The sequence below is a fragment of the Suncus etruscus genome, chromosome 18 (assembly GCF_024139225.1).
Source record: "Suncus etruscus isolate mSunEtr1 chromosome 18, mSunEtr1.pri.cur, whole genome shotgun sequence".
Lineage (NCBI taxonomy): Eukaryota > Metazoa > Chordata > Mammalia > Eulipotyphla > Soricidae > Suncus > Suncus etruscus.
This window is the reverse complement of record NC_064865.1, coordinates 20,976,918-21,003,297: the sequence shown is the minus strand read 5'-3', so window position 1 is coordinate 21,003,297 and position 26,380 is coordinate 20,976,918. Positions and strand designations below refer to the sequence as shown.

The following is a 26,380-nucleotide window of genomic DNA, read 5'->3' as shown; positions in this document are numbered from 1 at the left end:
TGCATAGTATGTAGAATAAGAAGCCCAATAATAATAATAAAAATCTGCGTGTTATGAAGCAAAAGTTAAGGTTGGAGATGAGTGTCAAGATAATAATGGATTAAGATGTGATTGTGATAAAATGTATTTGTTTAAGAGAGTCTGTGAAATATGGAAAAAAAAAGGTAGGAAAAGAAGAAAAGATTTTAGTTCAATTGAAAAACATATAGGATGCAAAGTCTAAAAAAATCACTATTCTATATGTCATTTTTTTCTATTAGAACATGATGTTTCATTTCAGTCAACACATTTTAAAAGGATGTGGAGGAAATGGAAATGGATTTGAAGAAAAGAACAAAGAATGATTGAAAGGCTCAAATATATATCCTGCATGAAAAAGGTTAAGAACTGCATTATTTGAACTAGAAAAAGGGTAGTAAGGGAATTTTATGATGATTTTCAAGAATATAGAGGATTTTTATGAATGGTACCTTCTGTTGGTGATTTCTTAGGTTGACAGGATGGGAATAAAGCAATAGACAAGCTTTAGTCTAAGCAGAGGATATCAGATACAGATAGAGGGCAATTATCTTTGTTGTCGAAGTGATGGAAATTTGAAATGTGTTCTAAAGAAGACTATGAACCATGCAACTACATCAGTCTTCATACTGCATGTCACATCAAGCATGAAAACAAGTTTGGGAAAGATGACCTATATCTAAATCAGTAATCTGCCCGACTGGCCTACTATCTTTTTTGAATAGCCCACCTGCTAACAAGGACTGTATGAATTTCAGTCACTGAAAATAGGCTAAAAGAATATCTCATGACATAAGAAAATTATGTGAAACTCTATTTCAGTGCTCATCAATAAATTTTTCTTGAACATAGCAGCCATCTTCACTGGCGATGCATTTTTGGCGATGTTGGAGCATTCAAATGGCAGTTTGTGTAGTTTCGACTGAGACCATAAGGTCCAAAGACCTAAAATAATTGATATTTGTAATGATAAAAATGGAAATAACTAGATTTACTATAACGGAAAAAGTTTTCCCTAATCCCTGACCTTTGCCACTGTAATCACTTACACACTATCAGGATTTTCATCTCTAAATTCTAGAAGCTTTCCTTATGGTAGTAAAAATGCACACCCCTGGGGTCAGCTGATGAATGCAAGCGGCACATCTTTTGAAGGGTCTGTGAAAGACCTTTGGGTCCACAGAAGAACACGCCGATGTTTCTGCTGCAGAGGCAAGACAAGGAAAGAAAATGTGTTACTCAGAAGCAAGATCTGCTAGAAGCCGAGATAATGATTATAACTGCTGGATCTCCTGATATGGAGGCAATGCAGGGGTGCAAGAATTTAGAGAGTTTCTGGAAGCCAGGAGTGGCCATTAGCTGTGGGGTCGTTGGAAACCATGTTTTCCTTGATCTTGCATTATAACCTTTTCCTAATCTCTGAAGAAAGCTATGTTAGTTAACCCAGGTCAATATTTTTCAGACTTTGCTGTGCAAAAATCATCTAGGCATACTGTTAAGACACATATTCCCGAGCTAGAAGTCAAGAAATAACTTGTTAGTGAAGCCATAGGTGATATTGAAGACCTGTGATTCACACATTGAGAAATAGTCTTAGGGAAAGTCTTCAGACTCCAGCACCAGCTTCTCTTTACCTTCTTCATGCTAGCTTTCTGTCTGGAAATGTCTATCTAGTCTGCCTCTTAGTTAGAGATTCCCTTGGTTGTCTGACACATCTTGTATGCTAATTCTGAGTTTGAGGACAGAACATCCCAGGAAGAAGTTGATGGTTCAATTGCATTTCAAACTTTCACTTCAAAGGAACTTATCATGTGGACTCATTTGGAAATGGCTGTATCAGTTTTTAAACAAATTATCCCCATGGCTAAAATTGAGTAAAACACTTCTTCAGAAGCTATTTCCCACTGAAAATAAGAGTCCCAGACTTAATGAAGCCACTTTAAGGAGAAGATGAAGAAAAAGGCGATACTAAAGAGAGTTCGTTCTATCACTTTGTTACTGGATATCTTAGGATATATTAATTACCTCTTCGAAGTCCTTCATGTCCTTTTCTACATGAGGAAATAATGTGTCTCTGGCACATTTCTCCCTAGCTCCTCAAAACTCTGTGAGACTTTAGATTAGACATTGCCCTCTGATCTTAAGCCCTAGACTGGGTACCTTTCATGAATTTACAAACGATTGCAGCCTGCTGCATGGAGCTGAAGAAAGAGAGAGCATGGCTGTGAACCCCTAACTCCGTGCTGATTACAGACTTCCACTTGAACATTGGATATGATGTCTGAATACTGGACTATCACATTTTAGTGGATCAGGCACTGCCAGTGAGAAGTCACAGCTTGGCTCAGCTTGATATCTCATGGCCTAGGGAGCCTTGCATCTCTTATTTAAAGCACAGTGGTAGGTGGAGTAAGCTTTTCCTGCATGAAGGTGTCACCAAAGTGATTGCACACTGGTCCCTTCACATGGGCTGGGATTGCCCTTTCGTGTGCTTCTCTGGGAACTGTTTACAGAGCCTGAGGATGCTCTTTGATGCTCTCTGCCTTTAAGACTCTCTTTCAAAGGATTCACATTGCTGGCTGCCAGGCATACTAGGTCTCCAACAGTTCATAGCTACCCTGTACCTTTGAAACCATGATATATTACTGTGTGTGCTAAGTACACATTTTTCTGTATTCAGGTGCCCACCATGGCAAGGCAATGACCACAGTCTCACAAAAACCATTCATTACCTACCTTCCATGAAGGTAGAAAAGGCCAGTCTGTTTGCTAAGCTCTCTGCACCTTATTGAGAAATATTTTCTCTCCTGTCTTCTATTTTTTGTTTCTTTTATGAGGTCATGGTCAAGTGCAATAGAATCCCAATAGGTTTAATTAAGGGGAAAAAATCTTCAATAAAATTTAATGACTTGTGATTGCTTAGAATTAAAACCAAAACCAAAAGCCAGATTTTCTGCACAAGGTGTACAAGAACACTAGGAATTATGGCTCAGGTTACAGTTTGCAGACCTCTGAGCCTGTGCAAGCATCTTCTAGCTGGGTCAGGAGAAACACAAGCAGCATTGATCAGTCTGAGCTGCTGATTGCAATACGGATAGTTAAAAAAAACCCCACAAAGATGGCCAAGCTTTGCAATATTCTTGGTAGCACTGCTAACGGGGAAAGCCAATGCATCTATTTTGCTTGGAAATGATGCATTTATTTCAAAATTCTCTCAGCCATGCAAAGAATTCCAGAGGCTACAAAAGATATTTGGCAATGTGGGGGCTCCCCAGAGCAAAGCCACCATCTTGTTAGACTCCTGGCTTCTGCTGCCTTGGAGTCCTTGTCCCTCTAAATTGTAGGTTTGCTATATTTTGTGCTGACTTTTATGCTTGGTAAGTTATACGCCTTATAGGGGCAGACCCTAAACCCCATTAAAAATAAAATTACTTTATACCCTGGGTGTATTCTGCAAATAAAATCGATAAACAGAAGCTTCCTGTGGGTTTATGAAGTTGCAGGAAAGAGACGAGAGAGCCTTACTAAGTTGGTGTCATAGGATGGATGCAACTTTTGGGTGATCTCTTCTGGAGAATGTTTTCCATTAGAAAATGCCTCCCAATGATTCATGGCATAATTATCATTCGTGCAATATCATTTTTTCATAACCACAGATGATAATTGTGCTAAGGATTTTTTTTTTGTAACACATCACCCACTTGATTTGTGGCAACTATAGGGGTGGTTTTCTCTGCAGCCTAATAGTTCAGTTGATCCTAAATAGAAACAGAAGTGTTAACAGTGATTGTCAGAGCTATCATGCTCCCTCCAGTCCTTTCTCCACCTATTTTATTTGCTTCAGCAAGTGTTAGGACCCTTATACAGCCTCCCCTCAATTGTTTATTGCTTTTCCTTCACCACTAATGTTGGCCACTGTGCTAAGATCTGAGAATTGAACATGAGAATAACTTTCTAGGGGAGACTTACAGCCTTGAAACAGATATTGGTAAAACCCATTTGTCTGTAAATCTTGTCTCCTCTTCCTCTCATTAAATTCCAAAAAAACCTACCCCAAACCTCTTATCTATAGAACATCCCATTTTTATTATTTTAACCATTCTTAAACATCACCCGAAATGGCAGGATAATGATAGTTCCACCTTGTGCTATCCACACAAATAAACAAATGCTCGTAATTTTCTTTTGTCCTTTTTGTGAGGGGGCGATAGAAGGTGTTGTGGGGAGACTTCCTATGTAGTGCTTGGGAATCTGGGGACCATTCATCCTGAAATTCAATTTGGCTATGTGGGCCTGATAGTCTTTGAGAAATGCTTTGCTACTTGGCCTAATAGTGCTGAATAATTATTGAATCTTCACTGGCTTATAACTGAAAAGTGGAGTGTCTTTCCTTAGAAAGATACTATCTAAATGAAAATTAGAAAATGCCCCCATGATAGGCCTATGGTGGTTTTATTTTTCTCACAAATTCATAATTTATCCCAAGTGGAATTTCCATTTCCATTTCTTTCTTTGAGTACCTGGAAGATAGTTATAGAATGAATGTTCAAGGTATCTTGTTCTATAAAGGGCTCTGTATGTTATTATCAGAATGTCAATTTCTTAAATATGTAATTTCAAAACACTTTGGACATATGCATGTACAAATGAGAATTGGAGGGTGTGCACACAAACACAAGTGAGTCCAGATGGACACAGTTACTCAATTTAGTAGACAGGTATCTCTGCATTTTTGAAAACAATGGTTGGTTTAAAATACATCCATTCAATATGGAATATAAGCTCCTCAATGTAATTGGTTTGGGAACCTCTCTTTATTCCTAGGTTGGTTGGCCTGTTCTTATATATGGTGGTACTCTTCTATTCACTTAGTACAATAATACTATTTACACTGAAGTTATTAAAAATAGACAGAAATTGAGGTTTTTTATGTCAAAAAGTGGGCAACATAAGAAACATATGGAGTGTAGATCAAATATGGAAGTCCTACAGGAATTATTTTATTCAATTTGTTAAAAGCAACTGATCCACAAATCCAGAAGGTTGAATTTATGCACAATGTGTGCTTACCAAAAAAGTAGCTGGATGTGACAAAGATATATTTATTTTTATTCCGTCTACTTTCTTGGAAATGATTCCCTGATTTTCTGAACATTTGTCTGAAACTTGGGAACATATTGAGAATGTTTTTTTTTTTTAAACGAAGTACAGCTTCTTCCATTTTGGGATAGCTGCACATTTCTATAAGTTAGAGAATGCTATCAAGGCATGTATTTAATTAACCTATATTTTAATTGGAGAGTGAGTTTTGTGCTTCAGGTACACATAGAAAACTATGTGTACATAGAAAACTGTGACTAACTTAAGTACTAGACAACAGTTGCTTCCTACAGCTACATCTGAATTTGGACATAGCAATGCAAGATTTTTTTAGACATCCACTTTCTATTTGTTGATCTTTTAAGAATATACTTGCAATTTTTTTTGCAAAAACAGACATTGTGATGAATAGTAGTTGCAAATAAAAACAATAGAATATACTTTCCCAGTTCCTACTTTCTGTCTTTGATCTCATTTTAATTTTCTTCCCCATTCCTTATTTGTATTCATTTTGATGCCCACCAATTTGTTTCTCTCTTTCTGTTATTTTTGCAATTTTCTGGTTCCTTTAGAGACTGCACTAGTCCCTTTGATGTGCTTTCCTTCCAGCTTCATTTTTTTTGGTGCTGTTTTTCATGTTCTATAAAAAATAGTTTTGTCCCTTTTTCCCTTTCATCTTTTGATTTAACTCCTTCTTAGAACAAGAGCAAACTCCAGCTTTGAGTGAACAGGTAAATGTTTTTTAAAAGAGTGAGCCCTGAGAACCCTTGGCTTTGTGCTGATGAATAGAAATGGTTGAGAGCCAACTTCAAAGATTCTCAAGAACAAAGACCCTTTTCGGAGGCCACGAACAAGCCCACCAATTCTTTCTGACTCATCTTTGCCAAAAGATATGAGTTAATGACAGGAGAGCTCTGTCTTGTAAGGGTAGCCAAGTGGGCTGGGGAACAAACATATCCTTGACATAAATGGGGGGAAAACATACTGTTTATCTCCTTAATAACCATCTTAAAGAAAATTAATGGGACTTTGTTCTTTGTGCAGAACAGTAATTGGATTGTGTGTTTCATTTATAGCTGGACAAAGGCCAGGATATTGAAATACTTCTCAATATTAGATTTTCTTGTTTAAAAATTAGATTTTATTGGCATCCCCTTTCCGAGATTTCTTCACTAAAAGCTTCATTAAGCATCAGTCTTCTTTTACACAGCAGAGCACAAAATTATTTAAGGAGGTCATTATCAAAACTCTTTTGGTGGGGGTAGCAGGGAGCTCTTCATTGGAGCCCAGTGTTTTCCCAGGGACCGTGCATTCCAGGGATGAGGGAACGTTGGGGCTCTGCCTTCAGATATCTGTTTGTAAGTTTGTGGATGGAGCGGGATTAGACAACCATTTATAAGTTTAGAGCTGAAAGATATTTACAAATAACTAATTTTTAAAAAAAAATTTTTAATGGAGGGACCATGTGGTTGAGACTTGATCCTTTGGCATCTGAGTTTTGGGGAATCTCTTCTGGTCTGAAAGAGATGAAATTGTTCCCAGGAAAAGCACACACATAATTAAAGCTTGGATAAGTACAACTGACTTTTGCCCTTATGTTTATGTTCTAATGTGTTCTTGTCATATGTCATAATATGTTTATACCCTAAGTTATACCCTAATTTTTGATGATGGGCTGCTGAAAAGGGATGAGAAGATCATCTCACTAGACATTCACACAACTGTCTAGTGTCCCTCCTTCACGTGCCCTTTAAAACCAGAACATAGAACACAACCCTACCATTGCCAAGAGAAAAGAAGGGAAAACATGCAAAAATGAGTAACCTGTGACAAGTAATGACTATGAGTCAACACAAATGGGTACTGCAAGGCTAGGAAAATATTAAAGAATTCTGGGCCCAGAGAGATAGCACAGAGGCGTTTGCCTTACAAGCAGCCGATCCAGGACCAAAGAATCCCGGTGTCCCATATGGTCCCCCGTGCCTGCCAGGAGCTATTTCTGAGCAGACAGCCAGGAGTAACCCCTGAGTACCTCTGGGTGTGGCCCAAAAACCAAAAAAAATTTTTTAAAGAGTTCTAAAATATTCTATGAGGCAATGGGAAGGAATATTCTGATAGAATAGTCCACCCAAGAGAAGAGAGAACAAGAGTTTAGGAAAAGGACATAAAACAGATTAAGCCAGAAATGCCTCATCAATTTATTTCCATGTGCTCTTGTTAGCTGAACACCAATAACATGGACAAGAAGAAAAAGTGGAACCTAGGTTAGTGAAGTGAGTAAAGGAATTAGTATCTCTTGGTCAACCCTGGTTATCCCAGTGATATCCCTGGTTAAACTCTAAACTGCAGGGACTGTATGTACTTGTCTATCCTTCCAACAGTTTGGTTCCTGGATCTCTAGAACATGTAAAATGTGTCTTCATTCATAATATCGAGTTTCCTGGTTCTAAATGCAGTTGATAGGATCACTCCCCCCAACACAGTTCCTCCCCGTGTCTGCTCCACATTAGGCATGGAACAAGCGTTGCATACTAATTATATAAAAAAAAACCTGGGTTGCCTGATTCCCCCATGCCTGCCAGCCTGTTCCTCATCCAGGGACTCTAACTTGGGCTGGGACATTATACCATGGAAAGAGATTTAAACTCCAGTGGCCTCTTTGGATCAGACCCACAGCTTTAGGGATACCTCCCTGCTGTGTCTTGCGGTCCCCAAAAGTGCTTCTGACTGCTGGGTCTCTCAACATAGCTAGAGAGATGACAATAAAGCTGAGAAGGACCCTACATTTCCTCTGTTCTATCTGCATGACTTTCCAAAATCTTATAATGATCTGTGACTGTTCCCCATAATTTCCTTTTCTAAGTGCCCTTTTGCCAGCAACTGTTTCTTTATCCCCTCTGGTTATTGCTACACTGGTCTCACAGATTCATGCAAGGGCCAATGCTTCATACTTTTGCCCATGTGGGACACTTCTGCTTCTTTTAGCTCTTTCTTCAAACTCAGAAGTGGTTCTTGAACCAAAGGCATGATTAACCTAGGTTGACTTTCTACAGACCTAGGAGAGGTGTTCAACACAGAAGCTGAGGAGGCTAGAGTGATAGCACAATGGGTAGGGCATTGCTTTGCATGAAGTCAACCTGGGACTAACCTGGGTTTGATCCCTAATATTCCATATGGTCCTCTGAGCCTGCCAGGAGCTATATCAGAGGACTATTTCTGAGCACAGAACTGGGAGTAACACCTGAGTGCTGCCTGGTGTAGCCCCAAAACAAGAACAAATAAAACCAGCAGTTCACTTATAGAATGTGAAATCACAAGGATAACTTGGTAGCTCTATTGTATCAGCCATGTCTAATAATGGGGTCAAATAGCCAGAACAGATGATTTTGTCCAAGGCTCCATGGTAACTTCTAGAATCACAAAGCATAGCTTTTATTCTTTTGTTTTTCTTTTTTGGTGTTTGGGTCACACCTGGCTGCCCTCAGGAGTTACTCCTGGCTCTGCACTCAGAAGTCACTCCTGACTATATGATATGAAATGTCAGGATTCAAACCAGGGTTTGTCCTGTATTGGCAGCATGCAAGGCAAATGCCTTACCACTCTGCTATCGCTTTGGCCCTGTAGTCATCACTCTTGCTTGGTGGGCCCAGAGAAAATGCTCTTCTTCCTTTACATCAGGTTTATAGTATAACAATAACAGTAATGGTAGGTAATAATGATAATAGCACTAGTAACAATAGTTCACATTTGCTAAATTAAAAAATATGTTTGGAGCTTTTTGCTGTATTTACTCATCTAATCCTCACAGCAGGAAAGGACAGAAGCGCTGTTATTATTTGCAAAGGAAAATGAATCAGCACCAATGTTTACCTGTGTTAATGCTTCAATCAGAATTGACATTGAGTCCCTTGGGCTCTGGAATTTGGGACTTTTGTCACCATCTGAAATTCTGTCTTGGTTTTAAATGACTTTTTGTCTGCTTTGTTGGACATGCTAAGACTACCTTAAAATTTAAGAGACTTCCATTAACACTGAGAAGACTTAACAACAACGACCTGCTTACAGGACAGGGCTCCCTGCGTTGCCCTTTGACTGTGAGGTGAAACCAGAGGACGCTCCACATCCTGACTTCAATGTTGGATATACAGAGTCCAGGATCTTTAATACAGAAGCTTGATGCCAGCAACAGAGACTGTGTGGAAAATATAAGTGTGTTGGCACTACAGACAATGTCTTGGATTGGACGATCTAGCTTGCCTGGAGCCTAGAGTTGGTCTTGTGCCAGGAACCTTCAGGGGTCGGGTCTTTTTGTATTTAGGCCAAGGTTATTTCTTTCCATGTCCCTCATATTTTGGTGGGCCTATGCAAACAACAATTGCCACTCTAACACCATTTTTGCTGTGCTCCTTTGACTCTAATCCTTAAAAAGAACCCACTTAAGATTTGAGGTTAACTTAAGCTAATATGCATGAATATGGAAATGTAAAAAAATGCTATGCCTGTAATGTTTAAGGAGTTATGTAAGTTTTATGGCTTCAGATTGCCTTGTGTGCTGTTAAGAAATATTACAGTGTGTTACAATCTTAATGTTTTTTGGATGAAATTTCAAAGTTGGGATATCAGCAAGGGGACTTCTGAGAATTATGTTATGTATTGTCCTTCCACTGTAACTTTACCTTGTCCTCTTTCTTTGCATCCTTGTTCTCATAATTAAAAATAAAAAAAAAATTTATGCAAACAGATTCTCTGGTCAGGTGATAAACTCTCTTTGCCGAACATTTCTTGAGACTATAGGTCATTAACATATAGGTCATCTTTGGTTGATCTAAGGGTGAAAACTTCCAAGGCAATTGCTAAGTGTAGGAGAGCATAAGTGATCAGAGTTGGTGGCTCCTGAACTAACCCAGAACTATCTTTTTCTTCTCTTTTCCTTACCACTCTTTGAAACAATAACAATACCTCCTATTTATAAGGCCAAGTTTTGTCTTGAAATGTACCTGTGTACACTTGAAAGGTATCCTGTGCTACAGAATAACAAGATCACCTCCCAAAGTTTGTCATATCAATAGCAGCCTGCATTTCTCCATGTATCATGAAGTCATAAAAAAAAAGCCACATGTGCCTTACCCAGGGTGGTTGAAGGTCATCTGCTGAAACTCCTTGTTCCAGTTGGGCCTTCCATAGGAGGTTTTCTGCCTTAACCCGGTAATTGCGTCAGTATTTTCATCCCAGTGTAGAGCTATATAAATAGCCTACATTAAAAATAATAATAATAATAATATCAGTGAGATACTCCCCAGAGAAGAGCCCCTGTAAATACCTATAGTCTTGTGGGCTACCTTGTGACTACATTAATAGAAACAAGCACTAAAGAAGAGAAAATTGCCTTGATGAGGCCCAAGTCATTTTGACTGGGAGAACCTAAGCCTGATAGGAGACTGGATTTACAGAGAAAACCATGTAGTAGGCAGAAGGGAAGGGCTAGGTGATACGGATATAGACATAGATGGTTGTACTGGGGCCAGATGAAAAGAATGGAGTGGCCTAGAACAAGAGGTCTCTGTCAGACCAACAAGGACCTTCATTATTCAATAGAAAAGGTGGCCTTTTCTCCTTTTGTTGGCAATACCACTGAGCTACCAATCCCCAATTTTCAAGTATTCAGAATTCTCTCTGTTCCATATTTTTCAGCTTAGTGTTCAATTAATCTCCAAACCTGTTGATTTGCCCTTCATTATACCTTTTCCATCTGTCCCTTCTGTTCTTGTCATTCTGTCACTTTGGTGTTGTCGAATTCAGTTGAACTATTGGCTATTTCTAAAAAACACCTTCTTGATTCCTTTTTGACAGAATGCACCAATTATCTTTATATTTGGTGCACCACCCCCCAAGAAAATTTGAGCATCTAAAGAATTTTCAATATGTCATGGGAAAAATGGAAGAACATGTCTCTTTTAACTCATATGTCTTCTGAAACTATTTTCTTTACTTTTCAAAGAGGCAGTGATGGGATAGTGTAGCATTGTTTCAAAAATCAAGCAGAGCCCCAGTCTTGTAACTCCTTAATGACAGGGAAAGTGAAAATGTAGGATCAACTTGCTTTAGTAGCACAGAACAAACAAAATTCTAGAATGTAAAGACTAAGGGCCATCAGTCAAAAATCTCATTTAAATAAGGGAGGTTTGTTTGGAAAGCATAATTAACAGTTTAATTCATTAAGATGTTGTAAATATTGTTTTCGTATAACCTACATTTCCATCTTTTTTCCTCAGAGGAATAAATATTTAAAGCTGACTGCTAATAAGAAAAAAAAAAGAATCTGAAAATAAATTCATTTAGATACTGAATTTCAAGCAGTATTTTTTATTTGCAGAAAGAGTCAAATTACAGGGATGATCTATAGTGCAAGTGTGTGTGTGTGTGTGTGTGTGTGTGTGTGTGTGTGTGTGTGTGTGTGAGAGATAGAGTTCCAAGATATGAGAACAACAGAGGGGGGTAAGAGAGGTAAAAGAAATAAAACAGATTGGAGAGTGAAGGTAGAGAGAGGTAGAGAAGAGAGGGAGAGAGACTAAGAAATCTGTAAATTTACTAATTCAAGCACAGCTCTTTAGCACAAACGCCTTTCTTCAAGTAAATCTAAAATGTTACTATTGAAAGCACATTTTCATAAACATTGTATTTGTTAAATTCAAGGCTTAATATCTCATTAATAAAATACACCACAGAGAGTCTACCACAACATATGTTGATCTTTGGTGACTAAGTATACGTGTACATAATGTCTAAGAGTATCTTCAGAAAAGGAACTCTCTAGATAAGTCATTTACCCAAAATAATTATTTTCAACTGAAGTTTATATACTTTACCAAACAAAATATTGAGTGTGAACACCTGGGGATTTTTCTGTTTGACTCTGAAGTGCTCTAAGCATCAAATTACTATCAATTAGGAGTCTAACAAGGCATCCAAACCAGTCAGTATTGACTGGAAGTCTCTAGAAAGACAAATTCAACTTCTAATGACATAATTTTTCTTGGAATTCTAAACTTGAGATTGTCTTATGTACTAAACTCTTTACTCATCTTTTCCCTTATTTTTCTGTCAGCTAGCTGAAAGTTCTTTTATTGCTACAATCTCAATAGCTCATTCTAAAATGGTTTCATTTTATTCTCCTTCATATGAACAGGAAAATAATTCTTTCATGCTCTCAGATAACTAGCTTATTATTAAAATTATTGTTCCTCTTCTCTTTGCTCTATGATTAGATGAGTTAGATAATTTGCTGGCTGCTCAGAGAATTATCAATACCTGGTTTTCGTCCCATTCTGTCAGAAATATGTGATAGCTCAGAAAGTAAGCTTTTCCAAGCTCACTCATGCTTGTTTCCAGAGATAGTAAGAGATCAGCAAACCACTCAAAAGCCTTCGGATTCCGGCAAATCCAGTAGAAATAGACCTGTTGAGAAAGCAGCAAGACCACAGATCTGTTCTTATCTTTCTAATGTGCTGAATATCACAGACTCCTCTATCTCTATTAAATTATTTGAACCCACTTTAGTCTATGTCACTACACCTGAGCAGCACTGATTTGCCTTCTGGGTTTCAACACTGTGATAGACCCACACTCCCTCCACTGCTGTGGTGGTGGTGGTGGTGAGACAGGCCTCTCTGGTTTCCTGCTTCAAGTTCTGTTGGTTCAGTGACTAGGGTACAAAGACCACCCAATACCCATCAGATAAGGGGTTAATACCTAAGGTATACAAGGTACTGACAGAACTAAACAAGAAAAAAATCAACCCCATCAAAAAATGAGAAGTGAACAGACATTTTCTGAAAGAGGAAATACAGATAGCTTAAAGGCACATGAAAAAATGCTCCACATCATTAGCAATCAGGGAGTTGCACATCAAAACAACAATGAGATATCTCACTCCACAGAGACTGGCACACAGAATTAGAACAACCAATGCTGGTATGGATACAAGGAGAAAGAAACTCTCATTCACTGCCTGTGGGAATGCTATCTAGTCCAACTTTTCTGGAATACAATATGGATAATTCTCAAAAAACTGTAAATTGAGCTTCCATAGGATCAGCAATACCACTCCTGGGTATATATCCTAGGAATACAAAAAACACAATACAAAAAGGTCCACTACAAGCCTATGTTCATTGCAGCTCTATTTACAATAGCCAGAATCTGGAAACAACTCAGATGCCTGACAACAGATGGGTGACTAAAGAAATTGTGGTACATATACACAATGGAATATTATGCAGCCTTCAGAAAAAATAAAGTAATAAAATTTGCTTATATAGGATGGGTATGGAGGCTATTATGCTGAGTAAAATGAGAGAGAGAGAATAGTGTCACTCATCAGAAGTATTTAAGAAAAATAAAAGATAGTATGATAATAATACCCAGAGATAATAGAGATGGGGGTGAAGGACCAGCCCATGATATGAAGCTTTCCACAGAGTGGTGAGCACAGGTAGAAAAATAACTAACAACTACCATGACAATAATAGTGAGAGAGAGAGAGAGAGAAATAGAATGCATGTCTGGAGACAGGAAGGGGATAGGGGAGGAGGGAAATGGGGAATATTGGTAGCAGGAAAAAGTTACACTGGTAAAGGTCAAGTTTATTCTTTGACTGAAACTATGAACATTTTTGTAACCATGGCTCCTAAATAAAAATATTATTATTGAAAAAATGTCTTTGAGCCCAAACCTTTGCAAAATAACATGTTTGCCTCTGCAAAGGGAACAATTCCATACTGTGATTTCTTTGCAAAAAATCCATGTTGTGTCTGAGAAGGCTCAGAGTGACTTCAGCACCAGGTGTCCATGTTGTGTGTGTCTGGCTGAGGATCAATTCCTGGCCTTGCCAGCTGTTTGGCCTTTGGGTCAGGTGAATTATCCTAACTCGCTGAGCCTTTTAGGGCTCCCAAAAGGGATAAACTGTTAGATCAATCCCCTTCATCTTTACTTATAGAGTAAGCTCAGGATTTGAACTCTTCTCCAGAGACCCAGAGCCTGGGCTAATTCGCTTGTCAGGCCCTCCTGAGGGTGGAGATTATGGTACTTGCAGATCCCGCCATCACCAGGTCTGGAAGTTTCCCCCACCCAGACATATTGGATTCCAGAAAATCTGATGGGTGGAGGCTGTGACTATGACAATTGCTGTAACAAAATTAATGTGTAGAAACATTTAAAAAAATTCTCTTCTCTTACCACATGGAGAGGAGCCAGACACAACTGTGTTTGTTAAATTGAAAGGGTTAGTTTTTGTGCTTTGATTGTCAGATAATTGAATCTAGAATAAATCTCAAGAGAGGAAGCAATTAATCCTCCAGATTTTTTTCACACTCTGACCCATTGCTGCCTTCACTCTTTCCCACACCTTGTCTCCAGATTTGTCTTTTCTGTCTCCCAGGGTGGAAGTTGGGGGTGGATAGTGAGGAGCTGATCCTGTTCTTCACCCCACCCCACCCTCAGTCAGCAAATGCACAATCATACTTCTAGACAAGAAGTAATTCACAGAGAAAATTTTGAGAAAAAAGTATCACAGTATATTCTATGGCTAAAAACATTTTTTTTCTATGTTTGTTCAGGACTTGATAATATTAACAGTCTGGTGTAAATAAGACCTTCTCTCAACAATTCTGAGATCTTACCAATTTGTTGGACAGTTGCCCCTTTGAAGAGAACTTTGAATATAAATCTCATGACAAATACTTTCCCTCCAGCTCCTCAAAACAAAATGGAGCTTTCTGGTGACAGCTCATAGGGTCCCACAAATTCAAAAAATATGTGAATCCACTTTCTGTTGATTCAATAAACTGTTGATTGTTGATTCAGTTAATAGATAGCAAGTTGTTATTCTGTGTTGAGATTTTTCTTAGCTCTGGAACCATCAGAGCACACTGAAAAAAAAACAAAAACAAACTTACCTATCCTACCTACCCTTTCTACTTAGAGGAAGTAAAAAGGCAAGAAAAGACAAGAAAAAGAGTAAAAATTATAGATAGGAAAATGTTTCTCTATAAGTATTGTAAGTACTATGGAGAAGCACTAGGCAGCTTGCATAGGATGGTACTAAATTAAGCATTTAAAGAAAGAAACATCTGAACAAAGGCATGGAAGAGGCAGGGGTGTGAGTAGTATAGGACAAGAGCTCAATAGATGGATGATGGAGTACTGAAGATGGAGGATGGAGAGGATGAAGAATAGAAATAGAAATGAATATTAGTGGGGCCGGAGTGGTGGCATAAGCGGTAGGGCATTTGCCTTGCACGTGCTAACCTAGGACAGACCACAGTTCCATCTGTTGCCCCTGCATCCCATATGGTCCCACAGGCCAGGGGCGATTTCTGAGTGCATATCCAGGAGTAACTCCTGAGCAGTCACTGGGTATAGCCCAAAAACAAAAAGAAAATGAGAATAGTGACTGGAGCACAGAGGACAGAGATGGAAGTTGGAGAATAAAGGATGGAGGACAGAGAGAGAAGATGGTAATGGAGATGGAAAATGGAGAATAAAAAATGGAGGTGGAAGATGGAGAATGGAAGTAGAATATGGAATACGGAAGTGGAAGATGGAGATCACTGAATGATGAAAATCATTGATGGACAATATAGAATGGAAGATGGAGGACAGATGAGGATAGACAATAAAGGATAGAGATAGATTATGGGGAGAGCATGGGGACAAAAGACTCTAGGTGAGATTTCTCAGGGAGAAGCCAGGAAGTCTGGGTGTCTGGTACTGAAGGAGGGAAAGAGAGCAGCAAAAAATGGAATTTGAAGGAAGGTTGGGGGGTGCTGAAGAGGGACTTTAGGTCTTCTCTCTTCATTTTATATTAATGTTGTTTTCAGCAAGAGGAAAAATGTGGAGTTACCCTGTCCTGGGAAAGGATCAGGACATTGGATCACTCTAGTGGCCTTGTTGAGAATTTTAAGAACTGGGGGTAGTGTGGGGTGGTGTTATAAAGCTATTGGTGGAAAATTTGAAGGCCAAATAGAAATAGAAGGATTTAATGGTATGCTGAAACTAGAGGATGCTCTACAGCAGCCTGACATCGATAAAAGAAATGCACAGAATCCAGAGTCTTTAAATATAAGAATCTGATACCAACAATAGCTAAAGTGTGAAAAAGTTTCACCAGGACCATGGAGAATGACTCGGGTTGGACAGACGGTTATGCCTATTTCTATTTCTTTGCTTGGTTGTGGTGGTTCTTGCTTCTTCCTCCTTCTCATTTTGTGTTTGCCTGATCTAAATTACTCGTTGAAAAACCTAGCAAACCTTGCTATATTCATGGGAGAATTATAGACAGGCTTTACAACTTTTCCCACCTAGATACCATTCTCTCTTCATGCCCTCAGAAGTGGCATTTGTCTTAGAATGGCCATCATTAGTTTATTTCCATTCCTTAAGGCTTAAAACAACTCATTTTAGAAATCATCAAAATATTTGTTTAAAAAATGGTCTCCCTTGATTTAAAATTTAATCCAAATTATCCTTTCTTGAAAAAATAACACCCACATCTTAGTTTCCTCCTCACATCGACCCATATCCTTTCAAATCAAAATCATCTCTGCGTTTACTTTCTTGTGGCTGAGCTGTGCCCCAGCCTTCTTAGGGTTCCGCAGCCCTTTTATACTCGATCCCTCCATGCAATAGCTTTGTGTGTGTTTCGCTCTGTAATTGACTTACAGGTGACACTGCACTGCTTTGGTGCGAGAGGCAATGGAGGAGAAAACTGAATAGGCCCCAGAGAAGTGCTGCAGGATGGAAAGGAGACTTTGAAGAGAGGAAAAGGGTATTTACTTTGATTCTCTTTCATCTTACTAATGAGGAGGGATTCTCACTGTGAGGGCACAGATGAGAGCAACTGCTGTGACTGGTCTGCTGGGAAGGGCTGGGACATATCCCAAACAATAGGCTCTATACTACATCCAGGCCTATCTACACTCACCCTTCCTTGGCGTCCAAAAAATAAAAGCACGCTAAATTTCAGCTCCTGTTAGAAAGCAAGGGATTTGAAAATTCTGTAGCTGACATCAGAGGGCTGCAATACTTAAGGTGGCTTTCAAAGATTTTATTAAAAAGAAAGTCTTCAATAAGATGAAGAAAGTTCTGAACTTTTGGAGGAATGAAGTTTCTGGATGGGTAGGACTGGTCTGACCCAGTCTTGTAGGTGAGATGGATCCCCAACATTTTAGGGGATCCCTCTGGGACTGTACCATAACGTGAAGAAGTCTTGAGGGCCTGAAACTCTCATTAACCTCCATCACTTCATTCTGGGCCCTCAGACATCCTGTTATCCAGGTACAGAGTTCATGAGACACTTCTCTGACAGTCCCATCCCATCCCCACATGTCAGTAATGGGGTGGAGGTGAGGGGGCTTCATTCTATTGTAGTAACTTGTATATAGGTGAATTGATCTTGAGTCAGTAGGTACAGCACAGAACACACAGAATTCACACCCTGCTTTTTCTTTTTTCTTTTTTTTTGAAACATATTTTTTATTTAAGTAACATGATCATAGTTGGGTTACAGTCATAACAAGAACACTCCCCCTTCACTAGTGTAACATTACCCCTTCCCCCTTCCCATCCCCTGCCTGTATTCGAGACAGGCATTCTACTACAGTTATTTGTTTTTAAGTTCAGTAAGTTGTATTTTTTTTCCTTAAAGGATAAGAGTAAAAAAATATAGTAAACCCTTCCTGGGGCAGGATTTTCTGCCGGCACGGGCTGGCTCCTGGCAGACCTCCGTATGTGCCAGGGGCCTCTTGGCCCGGCCTAGGGTAGGGGGGCCTGGACTTGGGTCACCCGACCCCCCTCTCCCCCTTTCCTCCGGATCTCCAGGTGGGTTTCTGGGAGGACCTGATGGGGCACCCTGGGTTTTCCCCACTCCCAGGCCAGCTGCAGAGATTGGCCTAGGGTGGGTCTTGAGCTCTGGTCCTTTGGGCCTGGGAGGGCTTTCCTCCCTTCCTGGGGCAGGATTTTCAGCCGGCACGGGCTGGCTCCTGGCAGACCTCCGTATGTGCCAGGGGCCTCTTGGCCCGGCCTAGGGTAGGGGGGCCCGGACTTGGGTCACCCGACCCCCCTCTCCCCCTTTCCTCCGGATCTCCAGGTGGGTTTCTGGGAGGACCTGATGGGGCACCCTGGGTTTTCCCCACTCCCAGGCCAGCTGCAGAGATTGGCCTAGGGTGGGTCTTGAGCTCTGGTCCTTTGGGCCTGGGAGGGCTTTCCTCCCTTCCTGGGGCAGGATTTTCAGCCGGCACGGGCTGGCTCCTGGCAGACCTCCGTATGTGCCAGGGGCCTCTTGGCCCGGCCTAGGGTAGGGGGGCCCGGACTTGGGTCACCCGACCCCCCTCTCCCCCTTTCCTCCGGATCTCCAGGTGGGTTTCTGGGAGGACCTGATGGGGCACCCTGGGTTTTCCCCACCCCCAGGCCAGCTGCGGAGATTGGCCTAGGGTGGGTCTTGAGCTCTGGTCCTTTGGGCCTGGGAGGGCTTTCCTCCCTTCCTGGGGCAGGATTTTCAGCCGGCACGGGCTGGCTCCTGGCAGACCTCCGTATGTGCCAGGGGCCTCTTGGCCCGGCCTAGGGTAGGGGGGCCTGGACTTGGGTCACCCGACCCCCCTCTCCCCCTTTCCTCCGGATCTCCAGGTGGGTTTCTGGGAGGACCTGATGGGGCACCCTGGGTTTTCCCCACCCCCAGGCCAGCTGCGGAGATTGGCCTAGGGTTGCGCTTGAGCTCGTGAGATTGGCTTGGGGGGTGGTGTTTGATCTGTGGGGTGGCAGATAGTTTGTCAGTTATACTCATGCTGTCACTGGCAATTTCATACTAGTCTACATGATGCAAACCGCGCGGGGGCGCTAGCCCCCGCGCGAACGTATACTCCTCCCAACCATCACTACCCCCGATTTACCCCTCTTAAGTTCTATAATACACAGTTTTAATCTCAGACCAAAGACATACAGTGGATCTAACAATCCCAGAACTATTTAGAAGGACATAAATTAAACACATATATCTTTTGAATATTTCATGTATATTTTCTTTAATGGTGTAACTCTCTCTATATTCTTCTACCATGATGTTTCTATCCACTTTCATCTTGTCTTTTCTTTGTAAGCTGTTCAATAAGGATTGTTGGTGGAACTGTCCCTCAGTTTGATGCCTATGATTGAACTATGTCATGGAAATTGCTGGTCTTGTTCCTATGGCCTCCAGATGCACCAATAACGCTTCATGGCATTGATCCTTCTTTGCATAGACACATTAAAATAGGAAAACACTATACCTACAGATAAGTTCTTATCTAATAAATCTCAGTACAATGTACCTTACACCCTGAACATTGATAGAATGACCTGGCACAGGCCTCAGAGGAATGGGCATCCTCCATTCACGCCAGAACCAGGCAAGCTATCTACGAAACATCCAAGGTCTTTTATAGCAACAGCTGGAAGCAGTCCTCTACCAGGAAAGACACTACCAAGGGTCTGACATCGACCTCCTAAAAAGAGACTTCCGATTACACTGAGAAGACTTGACAACAACAATGACCTGCTCTACAGGACATGGTTCTCTCTAGTGCCCCTTAAGTGTGAGATGAAACGAGAGGATGCTCTGCACCATCCTGACTGCAATATGGGATATGCAGACTCCAGGACCTTTAATACAGAAGCATGATACCAACAACAGAGACTATGTGAGGAATGAAGGTGTATTGCCACTACAGACGATGACTTGAATTGGACAAACTAGTTTGCCTGGAGCCTAGAGTCAGTCCTTGCCAGGAAACTTCAGGGGTAGGGTCTCCTTGTATTTAGACCATAATTTTTCTTTCCATGTCTCTTATATTTTGGTGGGCCTATGCAAACAAATGCCACTCTAACACCATTTATTACTACTTTCCCTTGACTCCAATCCTTAAGAAAAACAACCCACTAAAACTTTTGAGGTTAACTTAAACTAGTAAGCATGTGCATGGAACAAGATAAATGTACTTTGCCCTCAATGTTTAAGGAGTTACATAAGTCTAATCTCTTTGGATTATATTGTGTGCTGCTAAGAAATAGTATGTAATACAACTGGGGATTTGAGGGACAAATTAATTGTATTGTACATGGGTTCAGTTTTGTTTTTCTTAATTTTCTTTGGTTGAAAGATCAAGGCTGGGATATCATCGATGGGACTACCGAGAATTCTGCTTATGGGTGATTGGGCTTCCACTGTAACTTTACCCTGTCCTCTCTCTTTGCATCTTTGTTGTCATAATTAATAAGAAAAAAAGAAAAAGAAAAAAAAAGAAAAAGAAAAAAAAGAAGAAAAAAAAATATAGTAAAGGTGTGATAGTGGCAATCGCCATTGTTTGCATAGGTCCAGAAAAATGAGGAAAATGGAAAAAAATCCTTAACCTGATTACAAAAAGGCCTCACCCCAGAAATTTATTGGCATAAGACCGACTCTGGGTTCCAGGCATACCAGTCCGTCCAACCCGAGTCATTCTCCGTGGTCCCGGTGAAACTTTTTCACACTTTAGCTATTGTTGGTATCAGATTCTTATATTTAAAGACTCTGGATTCTGTGCATTTCTTTTATCGATGTCAGGCTGATGTAGAGCATCCTCTAGTTTCAGCATACCATTAAATCCTTCTATTTCTAAAACAAAGACTGCTCTAGCTTTCTTTTCCCTTAACACACCACTTTTGAAATGTAAAGACCCCCTAGGCTTCATTAGCATTAGATAGGTACTTTTGTCTGTTGTAGAAGTCTGATTACATACCTGTTCTCTCTATGCTGCTGTTTCTGATGTTGCTGTTTTCTTTGTGGTATAATGTGTAGTCAAGAGTTTGCGTTGTTCCTTTTTCATGTATTTTGGACACTGCTCCCAAGTATATGTTGACTATTACAGTGTTTGGAGTTTCTACCCTGTTAAACCCTGTTATTTGATTGTTAGGTATTAGTTGTGTATAAAATATATGTTCTAGGTGCTTCAGAATAGTGCTACCATTCTGTGTTTATCTTTTGTCTTCTGACTTACTTCTTTTAACATAACATGATCTAGGTCCATCCACGTTGCTGCAAAGTCTGTGATTGTATCATTTCTGACTGCCATGTAATATTCCATTGTGTATATGTACCACATCTTAATGATCCATTCATCTGTTATTGGACATCGAGGTTGGTTCCAAGATTTGGCTATTATACTGAGTGCTGCGATAAATAGTGGGGTGCATACGTATTTTGGAATGAATGTCCTTCCAACTTGGGGGTATATGCCTAGGAGAGCAATTGCTGGGTCAAATGGCAGCTCAATTCTGAGTTCTTTGAGCACTCTCCAGACTTTTCTCCATAGGTGTTGGACTATGGGGCATTCCCACCAGCAGTGGATGAGAGTTCCTTTCATACCGCATCCCCGCCAACAAAGGTTGTTTCCATTATTTTTGATGTGAGCCATCCTCACTGGTGTAAGGTGGTATCTCATTGTTGTCTTGATTTGGATCTCCCTGATGATGAGTGAAGGTGAGCATGTTTTCATGTGTTTGTTGGCCATCCTTCTGTCTTCCTCAGAGAAGTGTCTTTTCATTTCATCTCCCCATTTTTTATGGCTTTATTTGGTTTTGGGGGGCTCAGCTTTCTGAGTGCTTTGTATGTTCTAGATATCAGCCCTTTATCTGATATGTCGAGTGAAAAGATTTTTTCCCATTCTGTTAACTGTCTTCTTGCATTAAGTAGGGTTTCTTTTGCCATGCAGAAGCTTTTTAGTTTGATGTAGTCCCATTTGTTTATATTTGATGCTAACGTTCTTGCCATTGGTGCTCCATTCTCAAAGACCTTTTTGATATATAGGTCTTCGAGTGTTCTGCCTATTTTATTCTCAATAAACTTTATAGATTCGGGTCTGATTTCAAGGTCTTTGATCCATTTTGAGTTAACTTTTGTATAAGGGGTGAGGTATGGTTCAATCTTCACTTTCGTAGAGCAGAAGTCTTCCACACACCACAAAAACACCACCGGGAGAGTAAATGATCCTGAACAAAGTCTAGAGTTGATCCCATGACAGTATACTCCAAGGACAGAGAATCCCCATATTTCTTAGGCCAAGTGAATTCCTTTTCGAATGACCCCAATATTTACTGTGCCAGGGCAGGAGGGAAAAAACAAAAATACAAAAAGCACAAAACCTTGGTTATTTATATATATATATATTTTTTTTACCTTCATTTATTATTATTATTATTATTATTTTTATTTACCTATCTATTTTGGTCGATTTCTCTGTTTGGGTGTGATTATTGAAATTGTTGTCCCCAGTTATACTTTTTTTTTCTCTTCCTTTCTTTTCTTTCGTTATGTGCTATGCCATGTTTCTTATTTTAAGACCATGGTGTGTTTTTTGCTTGTTTGTTTGTTTTTGTTTGTTTGTTTTTGTCTGTTTTGTTTTGTTTTTTGTTTGTTTTTTTGTGGTGCTTATCGATATAGCTGGAGTCCTCACTGGATATTTGACACTTCTTTTGGTACTGGTGGAGTGTTTCACCTTCTTTTTCTCCTTCATCTCCCAAATCGATGATGAGAGCCTCTAGAAGGATTCCTCCCATTTTCGGTGTATTAGACTCTTACCCCAGTTTATTACTTTTCTCTTTTTCAGGCAAAACTACGCAACTTGAACTAGCTAGTCCTGCCTCCAGTTAGAGGGGGAAATAAGGGAGGCATCAAGACCAAACAGGTGCAAGACTACTAAGTAGTAGGTTAGATACAGAGGGGACCACATATCCTAGCCGCCCTGGGGGTGAGGGAAGAGGAAATGGGAGGTAGGACAAAAACAGAGGTGTAGGAAGGACAATTTGGTAATGGGAATCCCCCCTGATTTTATGTAAATATGTACCTAAAATATTATTGTCAACAATATGTAAGCCACTATGATCAAAATAAAAATTATATTAAAAAAAAGATAGGTACTTTTGTCTGTTAACTACATCTTCCTTCAGCATATGGATTGAGTCTGAACAATAAATATATTAAAGGGAAGAGAGTTAGTGCTCAGTCCATAAAGCTGAAAGCCCCCCTGATCCTATGCTTTCCCCCTTATGTTTGTCTTGCTTTTGTAATCCTTGTGGCTCCCCTGCTTCAGGCCCATATAACCCTGGTTGGATTGTGACAAATGGAGTCTCTACATCAAGGAAAATTACACATCTACATTAGAGTTCCAAACTCGGCAATCAGTTTCTTATTATAACTGAATAAACACCTATAGTATAGGCAGAGACTAAATCAATAAATATAATTTCTGCTGATTATTTATTTATTTGTATTTTGGGCCACACCTGGCAGTTATCAGAGCTTACTTCTGTCTCTGTGCTTAGGCATTATTTTAGGCAATACTTAGGTAGTACATGTAATGCCAGGGGTCAAACCCTGATCAGTTGTTTGGAAGGAAAGTACCTTAACCCTGATATTTTCTCTCTATTCCAATCTCTGTTTCTTTAAATGTAAAAACAACTTACTGATGATGGAAAAGGAATGAAGTTTATCATAGTTTTCATCTCTCTTCTATCTCCATCAATCTATGCATCTATAACTCTATCCATACACCTATCTGTTTAACCATCTACCTATTCATGCATCTATGGGCATGCATGAGGGCATAGGTCTAGGATGAGTAAAACACATTTTAAGGATGTAACTAGCCACTGTGAGTCTTTAATTCCTTATAGTCCTTAGAATTCCTGGCTTCTCCAGCTATACCCTGAGAGACCAGGGACAGGCTATTTAATGAGTCCAATGACCACATAGGAACGATGGAAAAACAAAGCAAAGCCAATGGCAAAAGCCACAAGCACATTGCACAGCTGAAAGGTTATGGAAGCATTTAGGCCTAGCTTGTCATATGCTCAGAGACATTACTGACTGATAATACAACTCTTTGCTGCTACCTGTTTATATGAGAGACCCTTCTAGTCATTGGTTGTGATAATAAGGTGGGTCTGGGTTCGACTGGCCTCCCCTGAATCATGAGGATGGTAGCACTGGGAGGAGGGAGACCATTCTTTAAATCTGGCTACATCCTGGGAATCTGACACTTATCATTTCATTGAAGCTGGACATCAGACAGACTACCTCTATACTCATGGACCCTAAACTGCAGAGGGCTAAATCCACATTGGGGTGTTGGCTACAGTGCAACCCTTGATCTCCACTTGATACCAGGAGAAAACCATGAGGTGGTTGGTGGTTGGTACTCTGGTCTCAAGTCCTGTTGGCAAGAACCATCTATATTCACCTGCTATGCCTGCATCATACTGTTTACCTCCACATTATTTATTATTATTATTATTATTATTATTATTATTACTAGTGACACCTTAATTTCCAGATGTAAGGTATCTCTTCCCCCAATGCCCTATGTTAATCCCTCCTGAATGATCAGACCTGCCCACATCTGGAATGGGTGGATGATTTTGAATAAAGAATAAGAAAATCTGCATGGGGAAAAGAGAAGAGAAAAAGAGGTGAAGAACCAGAGAAGCAGCAGCAAGAAGAAGCTGCTTGGAAAAGGCTTATCATAGAAGGCATGTGGGGAAATGCATATGGTGGATAGGGCCATAGTGAAACTTTTTTTTTTGGGGGGGCCCACACCCGGCATTGCTTAGGGTTTACTCCTGGCTGTCTGCTCAGAAATAGCTCCTGGCAGGCATGGGGGACCACATGGGACACCGGGATTCGAACCAACCACCTTTGGTCCTGAATCGGCTGCTTGCAAGGCAAACGCCGCTGTGCTATCTCTCCGGGCCCCCAAGGAGTTAAGATGAAACTTTGACTGCTTGTGATTATTTCTCTGCTGTTATCCTGCATCTTCAAACCTTCCAGTTCAAAGGCCTAGAGTTACTGTGCCGTGCTGAGGGAGACCTCACCCAACACATGGACCTTAGACTTTATATTTTCCCAGCATGATGGCACAGGGATATGGAGCCTTTGGTTAGTTCTATGATGTACAGGTACCACAGCACCAGGAACAGAGCACTTGGAGGAACAAGGTGGGCCCAGCAGCAAGCTGAGCGACTCTCCACTCTAAATCTGAGCATTTTATCATCCCCACCTCACCTTTATACCTCATGTCCTGCACCTCCCTCGAGAACCAGGAAAAACAGACTGCATGTAGCTCCTTTCTGTGGGGTATTTTCAATAGTGCTCTGCTCAAAGACACCTTCAAGACAGGAGAGAACAATCTCCACCTCCAGAAATGCCACATAAGTAGCAATGATGATTTCTCAGACTGTCAAGACTATTCTCTACAAAGAGAATTTTCTCTCTAAAAAGGGTAGGGACAGACTTCAGCTCTTGTTGAAGAAACTTTCTGACTTTGAGAAAACCTCGGAGTTCCTTAATCAGTCTCTGTCATGGGTCTGGTTTGTATTTTGTGGTTTGTGCTGAGGCCACAGTGGGCCAATACTTTCTGAAGCAGGGACTTCATTCTGTCCACCCACCCTTTTTCTTCTTTTTACTTTATTGTTGTTATGAAGACTGAGGTCACCTCTCAGGGGTGTGTACATTAGTTGCAATGCTGACACCTATGATAGAGGTGTGATGGTCTTTTTTCATAGGGCTTGTGCACAATCTGGATGAAGTGCTCACTCGGGGCTGCTGCAGTGCTCACACACAGATTTTCTTGGCTCACAGTTTGTCTTAATACCAGCACATTGTCCCTGCAATGCTGAAACACACACACACACACACACACACACACACACACTCATTCTCACACACACACACACACACACCATCTCTAGCTGCCACGAAAATTGCACACTTGGTGGTTGTGCTCAGTGCTGAGGATCCCAAACAACAGAGCAGTTAACCAGAACTGAGCTTGACACAAATGGGATAGATGGGAGGCCACCAGGGATCAAACTTGCAGCCTGACACTTTTTTTTTTGTTTGTTTTTTGGGCCACACCCTGCAGTGCTCAGGGGTTACTCCTGGCTGTCTGCTCAGAAATAGCTCCTGGCAGGCACGGGGGACCATATGGGACACCGGGATTCGAACCAACCACCTTAGGTTCTGGATCGGCTGCTTGCAAGGCAAACACCACTGCACTATCTCTCCGGGCCCAGCCTGACACTTTTTGGCAGGAGCTTTTGCTATGGAGCTATCTCTGGGCTTCAAGTATTTCTTTTTTATTGTGACATTTTCCTAATGTGGTTTTCATCTATCAGCCTTTTCTTGGCTAACTATGAAAAG

At 40.6% G+C, this 26,380-nt stretch overlaps 1 protein-coding gene across 1 annotated transcript in view; it reads right to left on the bottom strand.

The window, feature by feature from the left end:
* Positions 1-1,095: 1,095 nt before the first annotated feature.
* The window catches only part of NOX3 (NADPH oxidase 3), a 234,125-nt gene continuing 208,840 nt past the window's right edge, over positions 1,096-26,380 (bottom strand). Inside the window, exons 13-15 of the mRNA XM_049764743.1 lie at positions 12,427-12,573; positions 10,246-10,370; positions 1,096-1,222 (exon numbers count right to left, since the gene is read on the bottom strand). Of these exons, the coding sequence (XP_049620700.1) occupies positions 1,096-1,222; positions 10,246-10,370; positions 12,427-12,573 (399 nt within the window). The remainder of the gene's footprint in view (positions 1,223-10,245; positions 10,371-12,426; positions 12,574-26,380) is intronic.